Source organism: Vulpes vulpes, chromosome 13, assembly GCF_048418805.1.
Source record: "Vulpes vulpes isolate BD-2025 chromosome 13, VulVul3, whole genome shotgun sequence".
Lineage (NCBI taxonomy): Eukaryota > Metazoa > Chordata > Mammalia > Carnivora > Canidae > Vulpes > Vulpes vulpes.
This window is the reverse complement of record NC_132792.1, coordinates 106,358,200-106,378,944: the sequence shown is the minus strand read 5'-3', so window position 1 is coordinate 106,378,944 and position 20,745 is coordinate 106,358,200. Positions and strand designations below refer to the sequence as shown.

At 36.5% G+C, this 20,745-nt stretch overlaps 1 protein-coding gene and 1 pseudogene across 4 annotated transcripts in view; one reads left to right on the top strand and one right to left on the bottom strand.

The window, feature by feature from the left end:
- ELP2 (elongator acetyltransferase complex subunit 2) overlaps positions 1-20,745 on the bottom strand; it is a 51,377-nt gene that overhangs the window by 28,071 nt on the left and 2,561 nt on the right. For all 4 annotated transcript variants that reach the window (XM_072732209.1, XM_072732210.1, XM_025996986.2 and 1 more), the window contains exons 2-12: positions 20,069-20,147; positions 16,261-16,331; positions 12,071-12,227; positions 11,578-11,655; positions 9,334-9,398; positions 8,268-8,334; positions 7,653-7,793; positions 5,796-5,891; positions 3,947-4,047; positions 3,615-3,746; positions 15-164 (exon numbers count right to left, since the gene is read on the bottom strand). In XM_072732209.1, the coding sequence (XP_072588310.1) occupies positions 15-164; positions 3,615-3,746; positions 3,947-4,047; positions 5,796-5,891; positions 7,653-7,793; positions 8,268-8,334; positions 9,334-9,398; positions 11,578-11,655; positions 12,071-12,227; positions 16,261-16,331; positions 20,069-20,147 (1,137 nt within the window). The remainder of the gene's footprint in view (positions 1-14; positions 165-3,614; positions 3,747-3,946; positions 4,048-5,795; positions 5,892-7,652; positions 7,794-8,267; positions 8,335-9,333; positions 9,399-11,577; positions 11,656-12,070; positions 12,228-16,260; positions 16,332-20,068; positions 20,148-20,745) is intronic.
- LOC112918829 (protein LLP homolog pseudogene) lies at positions 6,936-7,311 on the top strand (annotated as a pseudogene).

Sequence of the window (20,745 nt, the reverse complement as noted above, 5' to 3'; positions counted from 1 at the left end):
GGAAGACATTTCACCTGTGATTGATCTTTTCTCTTCCATGGAGCAAAAAGTCGAGTTGTCTGGTCAGTACCAACAGTGATGATAAACTCTCCTTGAGGATCCCACATTAGGTCTTGGACACCATCAAAGTGTCCTGAAATAACAATCTCTGGAGTCCACTCTCTCTGCAATGAAAGTACTCATGACACATCAAAATAATCAGAGATCACTGCTACTCAAAATCAAGTCTGATAATGATAATGCCTTCTGCCCTCAGGGTTAATGATGGAAAACACTGATGTCCCCAAACAAGGAGAAAAAATTAAAAAAACAAGGCATTAAGGCATTAATCCTGGGAAATTCCCCTCAATTCAGCATTTATTGAATGCCTCCTAGAAGTTAGATGCTATTTAACTTTTCTCTGCCTCAAAGAACTCTTCTGGAAGAGTTACCAAGCTTGTACAGCTGTTATGAGAATTAAATGAATTTATATTTGTAAAATATGCAGAACAATGCTGGCACATAATACGTATTATTTGAATATTTTTGTTTAAACTACGTAATAAAGAGTATTATGTAAAATGAATCAGTAGATTCTGAGTGTGTGCCTGATTGGCTTAATTTTTTTTAAAGTTTTTAAAATTTATTTTAGAGGCAGGAGACAGAAAGTATACGTGTACAAGACAGAGAGGCAGAGGGAGAGGTACAAAGAATCTCAAGCACACTGCACCAAGCGCAGAACTTGATGTGGGGCTCGATCTTAAGATACTGAAATTAGGATCTGAGCCTAAACCAAAAGTTGGACCCTTAACCAACTGCGCCACTCAGGTGCCCTGATAGCTTTCTTTATCAAGTAAAAGGAGCTACAGGTATATAGAATAGAGGCTGAATCGAACCTAGCTGGCCCACCTCTTGAGGGAGCCTGTACCAGCAACCATGTGAATAGAGACAATCAAGTACAGAAAATGTCCTATGTCTGGTCCACACAGCATCTTTTTGAACCACCTCAAGTAATAGTAAAACAATCTTTAGAGTAAAATTAGACTTGTATAAATAGCTAAAAGGTCACTCAAAGCAAAGTATGATGAAATCAGTGATTAAGTAAGCTATATTATTTTCTGGTAAAAAAAATTAAACAGCTGTGACTAAGAAATGCTATTAATTTTTTCTGTGACATAAAAACTGATGCTAAAGTTAGCACTAATGGGAGTTTTCAAAAAGCTCTGAACAAAGGGCAGCACTTTGGGACTATCAGTACAGTTTTCCACTATAACAGTCTTGAATTGCAGTGTTTGTTTTTAAAATCAGCCTCAATTGTAACAAATGTGCCACTCTGGTATGGGAGGCTATGCACATGGGTGCAAGAGGGTGTACTGGAACTCTCTGTACTTTCTGCTCAATTTTTCTGTGAACCTAAAACTTCTTTAGAAATAAAGTCTATTTTTTTAAAAAGTCACTTTAAATACTTGGTAAGCAGTTATTATAAATCTGAAGTCAAATTATAAGTAAAGTTCCCTGAATTCTGTCTTCTGGCTTGAGGTGGTTTTTTTTGTTTTTGTTTTGTTTTGTTTTGTTTTGTTTTTTACTCATCTGACACTTTTTTTTCTATGAAGGCCCTCAAAAACTAAAACTGAAATATGACTCAAAGGAGTTTCAAGTTAAGAAAAAAATTTATCCTAAAAAATATCTTATTTAAAAGTGCCTTAGGGACACCTCGGTGACTCAGTTAAGCATCCTCCAACTCCTGATTTTGGCTCAGGTCATGATCTCCAGGTCATGGGATTAAGCCTCACTTTGGGCTTCACATTCAGCAAGGAGTCGCTTGGGATTCTCTTCTTCTCCCTCTGTCTCTCCCACACATGCATACACACGTGCACACGTGCTCTCTCTAATAAATTTAAAAATCTAAAACAGGTGACTTAGCTGATGATTCCCTGGTTCATTTCTTTTTTTTTTTTTTTTAAGATTTTATGTTATTTATTCATGAGAGACAGAGAGAGAGAGAGAGGCAGAGACATAGAGGGAGAAGCAGGCTCCTGATGCAGGACTCAATCCCAGAACCCCGAGAGATCACTACCTGAGCCAAAGGCAGACACTCAAAACACTGAGCCACCCAGGTGCCCAACCCTGGTTCATTTCATAGCAAAAACAATCCTTCTGTTTTTCAAAGTGTATGTATGGTTGATACACAATATTACATTAGTTTCAGGTGTACAACATAGTGATTCAATATATCTACACATTACACTATCCTCACCACTGATGTAGCTACTGTCACCATAAACACTATTATAATATCATGACTATAACTCCTTCTGCTGTGCCTTTTATTCCCATGACTTATTAATTCCATAATTGTAAGCCTGTACCTCTCATTCCCCTTCACCTACTTGGCCCAACTCCCACTTCTCTTTCCCCTCTAGCAACCATCAATTTGTTCTCTGTGTATATAGGTCTGATTCCTTACTAGTAGAAACAATCTTGAAGGTCAACTCCAAATGGAAAATATAAGGGAAGGAGTAAATCACTCCATGCACTGAGAAGTCAAATCTTCATAGACGGATGATACAACTATTACAAAGGCCATCAACTAAAGGTTATACAAATCCATGAGCTTTTATTTTATAAAGTAAGCCATGAGATGCACATTCGGAATCTACTGACTCACATTTCACTCAATGCTCTTATTTCTTTCATTTATATACTTGGTTTGAAATATATTAACATACTGTTCCACATGTGTCAGACCCCGTTTTTCATACTGTACAAATATGAACTCACTGAAGCACCACAAAAACCCTATTAGTAGGAGCTATTTCCATCCACATTTCACAGAGGAGGAACCTGAGACCAGAGGTCAGGCAATGTCCTTGAGGACACAGGGCCAGTAAATGCTGGGGCCAGGCTCTGAACCCAGGCTATCTAGTTCCTGGGCCTGTGCTCTTAGTTGCTGTTCCTGCAATTCCATTTCCCAAATCCAAAGAAGTAGACCAGAAGCAAGTGAGAAAGAGATGGAATAATGTTGAGAGGCAGACACATGATTAGAAGATTACTTCACTTTGAGAAGAGACTATTATTAAAAAAGATGTAAAAAGAGCCCAGGATTTAGAGGACCATTTAAAATTACACTTATCAACAGCCCTGTGAGCATTAATATATTCCTTCACAAAATAACAGATGGTCTTATTGCCCTTTTGTCAATCATTCATCAGTAATTATCTATGGAGCACCCAACTGTCCATGGGCAGACCAAATTATGTTATTTCCTTTAAGAAGACAGGGAAGCTAAACATTTTAGGAAACATTCCCATCAAAAAATGCATAGAGTTTAAAGGCAGAGCTTAAAATGTATACAGCTTAGAGTTCACTTATGTAGAAAGTTTACCTATGTGCAAATTTCAGAACCTCAACAATGATGGACAAATGAATACTTTATGCCTTAGAAAAGCCTTAAGTTTCTTAGTATAACTACAGTATTAATGTCTATAATAAGAAATGATGTCATTTGAACTTAAGCACATCTACTATGTTTCTGCAAAGTATTATAAGTATGTAACATAACTTATCTAGGTTTCACTTCACTCTATTTGATCACAAATGCTTTATTTAAATATGCATAAATATGCTTTTCTTACTGGGTTAGCCACATTCTGTTTCCAAAGGTGTAATGCTCCATGGAAAGCATGAGCGATGATCATGGAGCCATCTTCGTTGAACTGGCAATCATAAAATCCCAGAGTATTTCCACCTACTTCACCTACTCGGACCTATGCAATGACAGAAAATAGTATGTAATCAATATTCCACACTTCACACAGTAGAAATCACAGATTTCAGAGATTGTTATGTTCCCTCTTATTTAGCATATATAAAGGGTAAACATTTGCATCTCCAGGAATACAGACTTGGGAGTTAACTACTGTTTATTAAACCCAATTTCCTGTTCCTTAAATATTCACATTTTTACCTGTTCTAGCCAAACTCCTGACTCTTCATCTGGAGCCCAGAGGATCATGGTTTTATCCATTGAGGCAGACAACAATCTCATTGGCTGCTGGAGAATACCATCTAAAGAATAAAAGCAAATGCTTTAAAGTGACCAACAAGCATTATGTTTGTAGATTACCAGAAAAACATGAGTACTGCAAGAACATTCACTTGCAGCATTACTATAGCCAAACTTTGGAAACACTACATAAGTCTACTATTAGAACAGGGGCAGCCCTGGTGGCACAGCGGTTTGGCGCCGCCTGCAGCCTGGGGTGTGATCCTGGAGACCTGAGATCAAGTCCCACATCGGGCTCCTTGCATGGAGCCTGCTTCTCCCTCTCCCTCTGCGTCAATAAAATAAAATAAAATAAAATAAAATAAAAAATAAAATTAAAAAAAAAAAGATAAGATAAAATAAATAAAATAAAATAAAATAAAATAAAATAAAATAAAATAAAATAAAATAAAAAATAAAAAAAATAAGAACAGATGAATGAGTTGTGGTATATTTAGATAATGGAGTATTATACTTTAATAAAAATTAGAGCGATATGAATCAACAAGAATGTATCTCCAAACATGTCAAGTTAAAAGGCAAGTTGTAAGAGGAGAGTATATATTGATGCCAGGTTTTAACAGCTATAAAACAATACTGTTTGGGGCTACATAAATGTGTAGCATAAGTATAAAAATACTCATGACAATGATATGCAGTGAATTCAGTCCTGTAGTTGCCCTAAGAGAAGAACGGAGGGGGAAAAGGTTCAGGAAAGAATACACAGGGTTCTCTCGATACCAATAATATACATATATTTTAAACTACAACAAATATGGCAATATTTGGCAAATATGGCAATACTAATATAACAATATTAATAACAACTGAATGGTGATTACATTCATATTCATTATTCATATTTTCTATTCTTGTCTTGGGGAATAAGCTGGGGGAAGAATGTGAGGCTTATGCCTTATTCAGCTCTACACCACAGCACCAGCTTCAGTATGCAAACATCACAAATGGAGATTGAGGGCAAAAGAAAGGGACAAGAGTCTTATTTTTTCATAAATGTATCCCAGTATTATGCCAACCTTTTTATTTCCAGGGACAAAGGTTCCAGTGAAGTTGGAAATTGGCTTAAAAGTCAATTTCTCAAAAAAAAAAAAAAAAAAAAAAAGTCAATTTCTCTTATATCCCATAATGACTAGATGAAAAGTTTTAAGAGACTTAAAATGGGAGTGGTGGTTTCAGCATCAGGGCAGCATTCACACTTCTCCCACTCAGGAGTTTAAGTTTCAATGGAATTGAGTGTCCAGCAGAACATGTCCAACAGCTGCAGTTTTATACTTTGCCAACTTAAAAATGTAGTTCAGGGAATCCCTAGATGGCTCAGCGGTTTAGCGCCTGCCTTTAGCCCAGGGCATGGTCCTGGAGTCCTGGAATCGAGTCCCACATCAGGCTCCCTGCATGGAGCCTACTTCTCCCTCTGCCTGTGTCTCTGCCTCTCTCTCTCTCTCTGTGTCTCTCGTGAATAAATAAATAAAATCTTTAAAAAAAAATGTATTTCAGATTTTATTTTTTTAATTTTATTTTTTTTTTTTTAAGATTTTAAGTAACCTCTACACTCAGCATGGGGCCCAAACTTACAACCTCAAGATCAAGAATTGCATGCTCTACTGACTGAGTCAGCCAGGCTCCTCATTCGAGATTTTTAATCACACTGGGGGCGGGGGGGGGGGGGGGGGGGGGAGTAAAAAGCCACCACTTCATTCTGTACATGAGATTTACCTGAAATGAGAGATATGTATACAGTTTTTTTCCCTACCTTTGTAGAATGAAGGCTGCCAATGAACTGCATTTACCCAGTTTTCATGACCAGCCAGTACAGTCTCCAGAGTAATTGCAAACGCTATTTTAACACCTATAACAAAAACAATGACATTTTCTTTTCTCAAAGCCCTTCTAAAAAGAATTTTTAAAACCAAATTGTACAATTACATACCCTCCTTCAAAAATCTGAACATGATTTAGATTCAACAAAAAATAAATTAATTTTATCCACTGTTCAAAGTTACAAAGAAAAAAGTTCTAAAGACATATAAATTTTTCTCTCAAGTTTTTCTATCTAATCATAAATACATGCTAAGGAATATGTTCAATTTTAAAAGTGTTCAGGAACAACTACTCTTACATTGCAATTAAAAAGCAAAACCAGACATGTCAGCTTTCCTTGCTCTCCACACTATCAATGTGTAATAACCTAATACTATTTTTAAGAAACTTATCTTAAATACAGAAATAGAGGAAGTCAAATCAGTATTGTGACTTTTCAAATAAAATAATTGATAAAAATATCACAAAAATTTCCTACTTGGGATTAGCTAGCTACTCATAACACACTGATTAAGGATTTTTTGGTTCTCCCCATAAAACGATGTTACAAAATCCCAACCCTAATGGGCTTTAAAAAAACAGAGTAATAACAAAGAAGAGTATTCCTAGGTAAACAATGCTCACTGAGGGCTAACTTTATAATTTAGTTGAACACTCAAAAATATTTCCTTCAAATACAACATTCCAGCAGGATCTATCATGCAGGGGGACTGTTCTGACTCCAGACAGTAAGAAAATCAGAATTACATATAACCACTGAAGTATAGTGCTTTGGCTGTCTCTTATTCAGTAAAGGTATAGATAATTCTCTTTATTCCTTTAGATCTTCCTATGCTAACACTGAAAATTTGGCATCATTTTATAAATTAATTTACTAAGAAAATATTAAACATTTTCAGCAATTTTTAAAAATCTTACTAATATGGTTAGGAAGAAAAAATAAATCTCATATATGAAAAATAAATCCTCAAATAAAACCTTTTTTTAAAAAAATGTATAGGTGGTGGCTTCCGGTCAGCGTGGCTGTGTGTGCGGTGTCTGGTCTCCAAGTTTCCCGCTTTCCAGGTAACATATGGCTAAAAGCTTACGGAGTAAGTGGAAAAGGAAGATGCACGCGGAAAAGAGAAAAAAGAATGCCCCAAAGGAACTCAGCAAACTTAAAAAAGTATTCTTAAAATAGATAGTGATGTTTTAATGAAAGATGTTCAAGAAATAGCAACTGTCAAACATTGTCAAGAGCAAATTCAGTGTGTAGTAAAAGATGAAAATAGATGACATGAAAATAGACTGAAATTAAGAGAAACTAAAAGAGCCTTCTAGACCAGCATGGACAGTATCCCATATAGATGAACCAAAGGCAAAGGCAAAGGCTGAAGGTAAAGCAAGAAAAAGGGAAGCGGAAAAGCAAAACCAAAGCAGCAAAGGCAGCAAAGGGTTTGGCTTGGTAGGCTCTTAAACACCTGAAAAATCCTAGGCGGGACTGGTCTTTGATTAGAACGTGTACACGGATTTCAACTTCACCAAATGAAAATTTGGTTTTCATATTTAACTTGGCCTTGATCTTCAATTCAAACCCAAATTAACTCCTCAAATTTGTTTTGGGAGCTTGAATAACATTTTTTTTTGATGAATGAAAAAATAAAAAATAAAAATAAAAATTTAAAATGTATAGTATCAGTTTCAGGTAGGGATCTGATACTTCTGAAAAAATAACCTTCACACAGGTGTGTAGTGAAACAGATGAATGAGCTAGGAAGCTGTTACATTAAATATTTTCATTATTACTCACTTTCATTTTCTATTGTAAAAGTATTTTCCTTCAGTTTTATATTATCATCATCTTGAGTTTCTAAAGATGTCGATTTTATATACAGCCTCCATATTCGTATCAGGCAATCTTGTGAACAGCTTGCTAGGAAAAGATCTCTACCTAATAAAACAACAAATGTTATGTATTTTTTAAACATTATATTCTTAAATTTAGTTATAAGATTTTTCTCCTGTACAATATGGTGATCTCTAGATTTCCTGAAAAACTGAGACTTTGCTTCCCTACTCTTCGTTCATTTGACCTATAATCTTTTTTAGTAACATTAGCAAATATACATACAATGCTAATAAATGGTTACAACATGCAGCATTCTTATAGTCTGTAAGATTCTACAAAGAACTCAAGAAATGTCTGCATGGGTAATAGTCAGCTAGTGTCCTGTTTAAAACATCAATTAATTTCACCCTCTATCACCCCAATTAATAGATAACAAAGGGGTAAGTATCTTCTAATAGGGACAACAGAAAAATATCGGGTAAAAAGAAAACATTAAATGAAACGTAAGAAGCTCCTTTTCTGAAAGATCCAGACACTTGCCCCATCGTATGTACTTCAGCAAGATTTCATACTGACCAAAGGTTGCCCATTCCACGCCTCTTATCCAATCCTCATGTCCACAGAGAAAAAGCACTTTCTGAAACTAGTAAGATAACAAAAATCATCAGGCTTGAAGTGAAAATTTAGTATTTTCATGTATATCAGTGATTTCATTTGGGATCACAGCCAGTCCTAACACACCTAATGTTTTTTTGTTTTTAAACTGGGAACACTATCTGATCAGATAGAAGATAGAGGTCTCACTTGGGAATGAAAAAAATCTCATAATCATTTAACTCATCTAGGTAGATAAGATAGTATCTATAGACCTTAAATACTCTAAATGTTTGCCAGATAAACTGACATGCGCTGTCCTATAGAAAAAAGTTGGTTGGCTGGACATTCACAACCATTTTATTTTATTTTTATTTATTTATGATAGTCACACAGAGAAAGAGAGAGAGAGAGAGAGGCAGAGACATAGGAAGAGGGAGAAGCAGGCTCCATGCACCGGGAGCCCGACGTGGGATTCGATCCTGGGTTTCCAGGATCGCGCCCTGGGCCAAAGGCAAGCGCTAAACTGCTGTGCCACCCAGGGATCCCCATTCACAACCATTTTATACTTTCTTATAGAATGCAAAGAAACAGGTATTTCCATTATTAAATAAATAAGCCTGAAGTTAAACAATCTCTTTTCTGCAACTTCCCTCCTCTAATTTAACCACTCAATGTATAGGTAAAGCTCAGAACAACAAATAAACACCGCCAGGGGAATTTCACAAGTTATACTTTATTTAAAATTTACAGAAAAAGAAAAAAGAAAACGAAAATCTACTACCCCACATCTTCCTCCTGTCCTTCCCCCATCTAATGACCTGTTTCTCACCTAACAACTCTGGACCACATGGCCAAGGCAGCACTTACTTGGTGTTCACAGTGTAAAGCTGTCTTAAGAGAGGACTGTCAAAAAAGATTCTCCTATTGGATTATTTGGGTTTAGATTAGAACAACCCTAAAATTCTACAATCTGGAAATAGTCTGTTTTAAGATGTATGATTAAGCAGAACATTAATTCTAGTATCTTAATGATATCATTAATTACCTGGTCATTTTGTTGAACGAATAAGTGAATCTTGCAGTCATCATCGCCACATGCTAATATTGGTACTGGAAGAATAAAAAAGCTTTACTGTAAATGTTCCATCACATGTTATTATCACCAATTTTCTTTACCCAGTAAAGAATGCAGGCTTCTATTTTCCACACCCTGAACAAATAAATTGAAAGTCCTCAATAAATGTCAATAAGAATAAAATTAACACTCTAAAATGTTCTATTAAATGGTTCCTTGGCAAAGAATGACTACTAATTAACCGAGAGTCCTTTCCTCCATCATGTGTCATTTATGATAGAATTAGTGGTGAAAAGAGAAACACAAGAAGCAAGTTGGGAGCATTTCATCAAGCCAACCAGAAGATTAATCCAAAAAGTTGTTAGCCCAACTGAGTAAGAAAATATAAGAGCTACGAGCCTAGCATCACAGCTAATGCACAAAAACTTAAGGGTATGTTTGTTACTTGAAGCACCTTACATTTTGTTTGAGAATTCAACAGTAAAACCAAATTCATAAAGCATGTAGAGAACAAAGTAAAAGGGCATTGTAATTATTAAGGGCATGTAACTATTATGCAGTTTAAAGTTGCTAAGAATAGGGATCCCTGAGTGGCGCAGCGGTTTGGCGCCTGCCTTTGGCCCAGGGCGCGATCCTGGAGACCCGGGATCGAATCCCACATCGGGCTCCTGGTGCATGGAGCCTGCTTCTCCCTCTGCCTGTGTCTCTGCGTCTCTCTCTCTCTCTCTGTGACTATCATAAATAAATAAATAAAAATTTTTAAAAAAAATAAAAAATAAAGTTGCTAAGAATAAAAAAATAAAAAATAAAAAAATAAAAAAAATAAAGACGCTAAGAGAGTAGATCTTAAAAGTTCTCATCACAAGGAAAAAAATTCTGTAACTATGTATGGTCAGGGACGTTAATCACTTACTGTACTGACATTCATTTCCCAACATATAAAAAGATTGAATCATGTTTTACACTTAAAACTAATATATCGGGATCCCTGGGTGGCGCAGCGGTTTGGCGCCTGCCTTTGGCCCAGGGCGCGATCCTGGAGACCCGGGATCGAATCCCACGTCGGGCTCCTGGTGCATGGAGCCTGCTTCTCCCTCTGCCTGTGTCTCTGCCTCTCTCTATCTCTCTCTGTGACTATCATAAATAAATAAAAATTAAAAAAAAAAAAATTTTAAAACTAATATATCACTTAAACCTCAATTTGTTAAAAAACAAAAAAAGCACATGGTTAGAATGCTATGAAAGATGAGGCTATAAAAAATTAATTCATTTTACCAAAGGACAGCAGATAAAATGACTTCTTCTAAGTAAATGTAAATATAAGTGTGTTTTTCAAAGATTTTCTCAGTTTAAATCAAGCAAAAAACAAACTCCAGTCACATGACTTCAGTGTGGATGGGAAGAAAACTAAATTCTCTGTTATAAAGCCAGAATGTATGAATTCCTCCTACTGGGAAGCCCTCACACAAAATGGGAGCATCACATGAAACCGCAGAGTAGCAGTTCCTGCTACAGAGGGCACCAGAGGCTGGCAGTTTCCAGGCCTGCCTTTCTGTGCTAGCTATGTTCTCCAGGCAACTGAGGTGGTAGAGATGGACCGACTCACAGGCCATAAACTTTGTGGAGGATAATCAAAGGTACAGACAGATGGGTTTCAGAGTAAAAGGGAAAGTTTCCTATTGGGAAATTTTAAGTGGTCTCGGCAAATGGTCATTACGCAAGATGTGAAAAGGCTCTCATCTTCACAGATTCATAGGGTCCATCTTCAGTATTTTTTCAACTTATCCTAGACCTTCACCTTCAGAGAGTTAATTTTCCCAAGTAAGACCTATAAATGTTGATATTTGATAGATAACAGTATCAATACCAAGTACATATTAAGTGACTTAAATTTTCAACAGTTATCAAAATTCTTAGCAGCTTCCCTTAATTTTATGTACAAAGATCATTTGAATATTGAAAACCAAAGTAAACTTCTAGTCATAGCATAAGGTACATAGTAGTAAAATCACTGTTTCAGGTGTACACCTGAAACTAATGTTAGCATTTTGTCAACTATACTTTAATTCTTTAAAAAAGTATATTACCCATGTTTCAACTTGTTTCATGAAAACACTTAGATAAGAAATTAAGACCCAATGTTTCTTTTAGGTTCTGCTTGTATGGAGATAAAAATATACTGCTGTTTTAATGTGTATTCAGCAGGGTACTCACCATTAGTATTAGGCAAATAAGATAAAGAGAGGGCCAGAGTGAATCCATTTCCAAAGTTCAAGGTCTGAAGGCACATTACTAAGAAATAATAAAAAAAAAAAAAATCATGAACAACTAACTCTGAGCTTATCTACCTGAAAAGGTAGAGTAGCATCATTACAGCCCTGGGTGCAGGATGGGATGAGAGAGGTCAATCCTGGGACCCCAGTGACCATGTCAATTTAAATGATCAACTTTAAAAAAATTTATTTAAATTCAATTAATTAACATATTACTGGTTTCAGAGGTAGAGGTCAGTGATTCATCAGTCTTATATAATACCCAGCACTCATTACATCACATGCCCTTCTTAATGTTCACCACTATATGATCAGCTTTTAACAACATTACAGAGAACAAAAGGACTTAAAACACTTGAAAATGGTATGTATGTTCTTCTGTCATTCATTTGACAATTACTACTTCGTTTGGATTATAATGTCTCTAAACCTACCTTCTGAACCCTTTATAGACCATATTCGAACGGTAGAATCGGAAGCTGCAGAAACTATCAATGTATGTAATTCAACATCTGATGCCCTCCTCTGGTAAAGAGCATGCACTGCATAAACAGGTCCTTCATGGCCTTGAAGATGGATAGCTTTTAAAAGCTGTATCAGAAAGAATTGACAAAAATATGTGATAAAAAAGGAATTAAGAGTTCCATCTTTATTCAACTAAAATCACAGAATTAAAGGTACAGTTAAAATGCCTGACACAGAAATACATTCTTTCAAGTTGAAGAGAATGTAAACTTCAGAGATGGTCTGACCACAGTAAGGACACATAGACCTACATAGTCTTTGACACAGCAGTTTCCCATCTAAGAATCTACTCTGAGGGCAGCCTCAGTGGCCCAGCGGTTTAGCGCCGCCTTCAACCCAGGGCGTGATCCAGAAGACCGGGGATCAAGTCCCATGTCAGGTTTCCTGCATGGAGCCTGCTTCTCCCTCTGCCTGTGTCTCTGCCTCTCTGTCTCTCATGAATAAATAAAATCTTAAAAAAAAAAAAAAAAAAAATCTACTCTGAGATGCTACCTACATTAGTGTAACAAATAATAAAAGACAAATGCAGAAAGACATTCATCTACACTCTATAATAGTGAAAAATTCCAATCAACTTAAAATTTCTAAAAGGAACTGGTTAAATTATCATAGGCATACACTGTAGCCAATAAAAAAGATAACAGAGAAAGACAATCACAACATGGATATTTTTGAAGATTACAGCTAGCTTTGTGGAATGTTCCTTCTTTTGTAGTGTGATATTTCCTAACGATATTATATTCTGGTTATACATTTTGACATCATTACTATCCACTAGCATTACATTAGACAATACATTTATGTCACTCAGTCCCAATTTTAGTGATGTTGACTTTGGTATTGTAGTAGAGGTAGTGTCTGCCAGGTTTTTTCACTGTGAAGTTAATTTTTTTGGTGATACTATGTGAGATCATACTTTGGAATTGGGTATTCTATTCTCCATCTAACTTTTACCAAGTACTTTTAGCATACACTCATGATACTTGCCTGAATCCAGTACAGCGAAAACATGAAAAAAATCACAAATGGAACTAGGAAATCCCATCTACCTGCCTGCCATGCAAGATTATTCCCTGTGGTATCATTTCTGCTATTTTAGGTATACTTTTTAGAGTTTGAAATGTGTGAGATGTCTTCTGTAATCTGCTGTCTACTGAAACAGAGAAGCCCCTTCAACTCCTGCTCAGTTGTTTTCTGAATTAAGCAAAACTCTGGCACTCAAGAAGATGATTAATAGTTATGTATTAGGATCTGTACGTTAACTTAGTATAATCATTGACCTTGGGCTTCTTTAAAAACTCATTTTTAAAAACTCATTTTTAAAAACTCAAGTACAGTATAATCACTTTTAAAGACTTTTTTTTTTTTTTACTCATGATAGACATAGAGAGAGAGAGAGAGAGGCAGAGACACAGGCAGAGGGAGAAGCAGGCTCCATGCTGGGAGCCCGATGCGGGACTCAATTGCGGGACTCAATCCCGGGACTCCAGGATCGCGCCCTGGGCCAAAGGCAGGAACTAAACCGCTGAGCCACCCAGGGATCCCCAGTATAATCTCTTTTATGTATAATTATACACACAAAATAGACACCTAGAATAATGGTCATTAGAATGTTATTAATTCTGTTGAGGTTTCATAATCAGTTTTCCTTTTTTATGCTTTTCTGTATTTAAACCTTTTTTACATGAGTCTATATCATTATTCCCTAAAAAATTAAATCTTTTGAAATTACTCAGTTTACATTTTTAAGCAGGATTATATATCTACCATCAGATAATTTGAAAAACAAAAGAAACCTCTCAAGTGCACCAGCTTGTTAATAAACAATACTTAATCACTGGAGGTGCAAATCTCTCATTATACCAGTTTAGGATTATTTCCTTTTATCAGAAGTCAAAGTGTATTGAGCACCTGTATACATGGAAATGCATATGAAAAGGAACCTGTAAGTCTCTTAAGGTTTCCATGTGTGGACCTTTCCCCCTAAATCCTCTTATTTCATTCATCCCCTTTTAGGAGTTTAACCCTCCTGCTGTCCTCCACCCTATGTGGCCTCACATTCTCTTCTGGCTTCTAAGTTTGCTGTCTGCCATCAGATACTTGCTCAAGTACAGTCCTCTCTATTGACAGAAGTATAAGGCAACACTGAGGAAAGAGTCTGGCAAGTATCACCTCAAAAATCTCAAAAATGAGTGCTCAAATCAATCTTTGGATTCCTCTGCAAGATCAATCCAAACAGGAGTTAAGTTTGCTACATCCCTCTCTGCTCTTATTTCAAGTCTAGGTGCTTCCAAAATCGCCACCTCCACACCTGTCCTCTCCTTCTGAGGACAAGTCTGGATATCTGGCCAGTAATTCAAGTGACATGTCTACAAGTAAATTCTACATCTTCCTTCCTACTTCCCTATTTTTTCTTTATAGAAGCACCTTTCTTCCAGGGCCTGAAAACAGAATCCCACCATTTTTAATTACTCACTCCCCTGATACCAGCTCCTACCCCTTTGATAACTAGTCAATGTCAAAATCATCTTCCCTTCAAAAACACATCCCACCACTTTCTTCATATTTTTTCCTACTTTAATTTGGCACACTGCTGTCAGATTAAGTCTTCTTTGACATTCATATTCTTCTGCTTAGAAATCATCAATGACTACCAAATGCCTGCTAATAAAGCAAACTCTTAAAGATGATATTCACATTCCCACACGATCTTCTATTGTACTTTACTGCCTACAATGAATTGCCTAGGAACGTTTCCAAAACTATGTCATTCAGAGTTACAAAGAATGCTAAGAGATTAAAAGAAAAAATAAAAAGTTCAGATTTGAAAGAAGTTTGGCAAATGCTAGTTAAACGAAGATACATTCGTCCATGTCAGAACTCTGCAGGGTTTTTACTATACTCATGGTACGCTGGGACTCTCTAAAAAAGGCATAGGATTTATACCTTAGGTATATATACCAAAAGTATTTCCCAACCTTGATTTGCCAGACTCCTTTTATCATGTTAACTTCTTGAAAGATGAATAATTCTCTGAATAAACTTTAGAGAATCCTGTCCTAAAGACATCTTAGGCTTTGGTTAAGACTGGATACTTCTGAGCAGGCAATCTCCTTTATCACCTGAGCTTTGTTATTTATGCCAGTCTTCCTACCAGGACTTCTAGCCCCTTAAATTCCTCCCAAGGAAATTATCCCACACTTTAAGACCCAACTCAAAGGCCACTTCTTAAAACTCCACTGCACTGGGATCCCTGGGTGGCTCAACCGTTTGGCACTTCTTAAAACTCCACTGCACTGGGATCCCTGGGTGGCTCAACCGTTTGGCGCCTGCCTTCGCCCAGGGAGTGGTCCTGGAGTCCCGGGATCAAGTCCCGCCATCAGGCTCCCTGCATGGAGCCTGCTTCTCCCTCTGTGTCTCTGACTCTCTCTCTCTTTCTCATGAATAAATAAATAAAATCTTTAAAAAAAAAAAAACAAAAAAAAAACAAACCTCTACTGCACTCAGCACCATGGTTGTGGTACAGCAAGTCAGAGCACATATTCATGGAGCTACCCTTGTACTTTAGCTATTTAAGTATGTTTTGCCTTCAAAACCATGTACATGAATTATAAACAGGATTCTATCTCATCTTCATCTTCTGCAGACAGATGTCCAAATGTCTAACATGCTTTTAATCTTTGCTTACAACTAGAAATGACCTAGTGTTCATCAATAGAGATCCATTCATACTCAGCACTGCATATCATAACATTACTCAGAATTATGTAAAGCTATAATCCACATGGTAACAGCTGTCCTATGAACATGGGCAGTATTAATTTTTGCTATCACTGAAAACAGAACAGCCCCTATAAGTGCAGTCTGAAAACTATTCCAAAATGATGGGAAATTAACAGAAATGAATAACAGTCATATGAATACAAGAGAAAATGTTAGAGGAAAGACACAGGGCATGTGAAGTATAGAAAATATAGGATCTGGATTACTGATAAAAATGAAGCAACTTCATAAAAGAACACAGTAGCTATAAGGAAAAGAGCTGAAAAATAAAAGCAGATATAAGTCATTTCTTATAATTATAAACATGTCTACTCACCTGATTATTCTCTATTTCCCAGTGAATCACTTGATTATCAGATCCTCCAGAAACTAATTCAGTAGAAGGAGCTAGAAAAAATTATATTTCCATAAATATTTTTTCCTAGCTATTTTGAAAATTTTCAAAGCTACAGAAAAGATACAAGAAAACTCATACACCCCTTATCTAGACTCACCACTGTTAACATTTTGCCACATTTATGTAACATCTTTATCCATATATATATATATATATATGTACATATATATATATATACATACATGGACCTCTTTGTTTATGACAAAGCATTTAAAAATAAATTGCAGAGACGCCTGGTGGCTCAGCAGTTAAGGGTCTGCCTTCGGCTCAGGGCATGTTCCTGGAGTCCCAGGATCAAGTCTCACATAAGGCTCCCTGCATGAAGCCTGCTTCTCCCTCTGTCTACATCTCTGCCTCTCTCTCTGTGTCTCTCATAAATAAATAAATAAATAAAATATTTTTTTAAATTAAATAAATAAATAAAAATAAATTGCAGATATCAAGACCCCTGACTCTCAAAAACTTTATCATCTATCTTACTAGATTTGGAACATTGCCCTACATTCCTGCAATACAATTATCATATTCAACAGTTTTAACCGTTGATACAGTATCATTAATGTGACATACAGTCTGTACTAAAATTGCCCCAAGTGGTTCCAGTACCGTCTTTTATAACTTTTTAAAATTCTGAATCTAGGGAAGCCTGGGTGGCTCAGTAGTTGAGCTTCTGCCTTCAGCACAGGGCGTGATCCTGGAGTTGCGAGATCGAGTCCCACATCGGGGAGCCTGCTGCTCCCTCTGCCTATGTCTCTGCCTCTCTCTCTCTCTCCCTCAATCTCTCTCTCATGAATAAATAAATAAATATTTAAAAATAAAAATAAAATTCTGAATCTAGGGACCACACAGTATTTAGTTGTCATATTTTCTTAGTCTCCTGTAATCTAGAATAGTTTCCCAGTCCCCCCTTTTTGCAACAATGAGAAGTCCTAGCCAGTTGTTTTGAAGAACGACCCTCAATGAATATATCTGATTGTTTCCTCATGTAAGATTCAGTCTAAACACTTTTGGCAGGAATAACATATAAGACATTATAGTCAGCTGCTGCTACCAAGTAAATGACCCATTTTTGAAATAAGACAAATATTTTAAAGTAGCTATTTTAACCACTTACAACTTCTTGTTGATAACAGAAGGAGCAACAACCAAAAGGGGAAGAAATAATCAAATAGAATTTTGGTTTGTATTTTCCATTGGTTTGTTTCTTCTGGCCTATGTGCTAGATACTTAGGGGAAGCAGTTGGGGGATTGTCTAAAGGATATTAGATTTGTAGTCAGAAGTCCCAGGTTCATGTCCTAATTCTACTGCCAGCCAGCTGTGATTCTGGGCTTTCATTTCTTCATACATCACAGAAATTAAGCCATTTAACTACATGACTTGGGGAATTACTATAAGGTAGAGAAAAGTAATGTGTTAAAAATCAGTTTAAAAATATGAAACGGTGGGGCACCTAGGTAGCTCAGTGGTTGACTGTCTGCCTTTGTCTTAAGTCATGACCCCAGGGTTCTGGGATTGAGTCTCACATCAGACTGCCTGCAGGGAGCCTGCTTCTCCCTCTATGTCTCTGTCTTTCTCGCTGTGTCTTTCATGAATAAATAAAAAAATCCTTTAAAAAAATGATACGGGGCAACCCCAGTGGCGCAGCAGTTTAGTGCTGCCTGCAGCCTGGGGTGTTATCCGGAGACTGAGTCCCACGTCAGGCTTCCTGTGTGGAGCCTGCTTCTCTCTCTGCCTGTGTCTCTGCCTCTCTCTCTCTCTCTCTCTCTCTCTCTGTGTGTCTCTATGAATAAATAAACAAAAATCTTAAAAAAAAAATGATACGGTATTTTTTTTTTTTAATTTTAAGTAGGTTCCACAACCAACATGGGACTTGATCTCACAACCCTGAGATCTAGAGTCACATGCTCTACTGGCTGAGCCAACCAGGCACCCCTGAAAATATAAAATGGTATCATTAAAATTTTATATGTCACTAATACATGGGTTAGAAAAAAATGTTAATTATTTGGTGATACAGCCTTCATCTTAGAGGAAATCAAATATAATACTTACAGATTACAGTGAAACACAAGCAATTCATTTTATGTAACCTCACTTTTAAAGGGAAGATAAAACACACAAGCCCAAATTAATATTTTATAATAAATCCCTATACTGAAATTCAAGGAGTCTTTGATGTCATTTGGTGGCAATTAATATAATTACTATTGTGCTTTAATATCTGCACCAACAGCCACTCTTTCTACTATTTAATGATTTTTACTGACCTAACGTGACTAATCTTACATTACCAACTGGAATAAGTAGCTTGCTAAATTTTTTTTTAATGTCACAGATAAAGTTACGGCAAAGTCTTACTCGTTCAGGAAATTCTACATTTGCACATGGCTCAGAATGCTCTCAATAAATGCTTATGGAAAATAAAATTAATTCAGAGTCCATAAGAATACCACAGGGGTGTGTGTGTATACATGATGTTTGAGGAAATTCCACAGGATTTCAGAAGCACCATTTTAAAACCAAAATGATAATTAAAAACTCTTTAGTCACAGAATCTTAGAAATAAAAGAGACCTAGAGATAATCTAGTCCAGTAACTCTCAAATTTTCTGGTATCAATATTCCTTTACACCCTTAAAATTTTTTGAGAACCCAAAAAACTTTTATTTATATGGACTATACGCACCAATATCAACCACATTAGAAAATAAACCAGAAATTTGAAAATTACCTTATTAGTTTATTTAAAAATGATGATGAACTCCATCACGCTAACATAAAAAAACATCTGCAGGGAGTGATGGAGGGAATCTCTATATTTTCCAAAATAAAAAATGAAAAGAGAGGCACTATTTTATACTTCTGCAAATATGTTTAATATCTGTTTTTATTAGAATACAACTGGATTTTCATATCTGCTTCTGTATTAAAATTGTTGCAGGGGGATCCCTGGGTGGCTCAGCAGTTTAGCCTTTGACCCAGGGCGTGATCCTGGAGTCCCAGGATTGAGTCCCGCATCAGGCTCCTGGCATGGAGCCTGCTTCTCCCTCTGCCTGTATCTCTGCCCCTCTCTCTATGTCTATCATGAATAAATGAATGAATGAATGAATGAATAAATAAATAAATAAAATCTTTCCGATAAATAAATAAATAAATAAATAAATAAATAAATAAATAAATAAATCTGTTGCAGTATGCCACCATATACTTGAGACAGGATGAGAATGAAAGCTTTGAGTAACTTCTATTATTCTGAAAATAATTTTGACTTCACAAGTGTTGCAAACCTCTAAGGTCACCTGATCAAGTCTAAGCATTTATTTTTTAGGTACTACTACGGTGTAAACTGGGGTGAACAGGGATGCAATGTCCCGCCTAAAAAAGCAATAGTTGGTATGTGGCAGAGATAGATCTCAAGCCAAATCCTCTGAATCCCAGCCTGTACTCCAACACAGGCCCTGTTTACAGGCTTTTAGGTCAAAAACTGTGGGTGATGGAGAGGGTCTAGCCATAGTCAGGGGCTGCCTCATCCTGGGCACTGCTGTGTCATTCATAATTTCTATAAAGTACAGGTCAGATGTTTCCCTGGGCATACCATTTTTCTTCTGCTTTCTAAATGCATATCAGATAAGCTAATGTTAAATTAAGACAAGTGATGAAAAGAAAAATAACTAACCATACATTATCAGAAAATAAGATCAGCATTAACAACCAGATTGATACTTACAACCATCTTGTTTACAAATCCACTGTACGCAATTGACTCGAGCAGTGTGACCATTCAGGTTGGTAACAACAACTCTTTTCTTTAGAGAAGAAAACATCAGTAAATTACAATTTATCCCATAGATGAATTAAATTAATAAAAGTCAGGTATCAATGGTTTTGATGCTAATAAAAAGTTCAGGATTACTTCAAACCGAATCACCTTCTGTAATTTATAAACTTTAAATTATAAACTCTCCATTCACTCCAACATGTGCCTGCCTTTTTCACCACTCCACACTCCCCTCTATGTCCTGTGCTCTTAGCACACTGAGCTCCCAGGTCTTCATCTGCTAGCTCCTGTTAAACACCTCCATCCTCTCTACTGGAGAGCTTGTCTACATCCCAGGCTAGACAAGGTAACTCTTCCTTGAGCTCCCACAGGTCTACTTCTACCATGCTTACACCAACCCGAGAGCTGTATTGACCCAAAAAACCCTTCAATAGAGGAATTCATGATTACTGGATTCAAATTCATGGCTCAACTTTGCAGGTATTGGGTCCTTCAGCCCTAATGATACAAAGTTACCTAGCTATAACTAAGGTCCTCAGGTACCAGCTCCTTTCAAGGCCTACACCCAAGTTCCCAGCAGGCCCTGAGACTGCTTTCATCTCAGCAAAATCCCTCCACACTTGGGC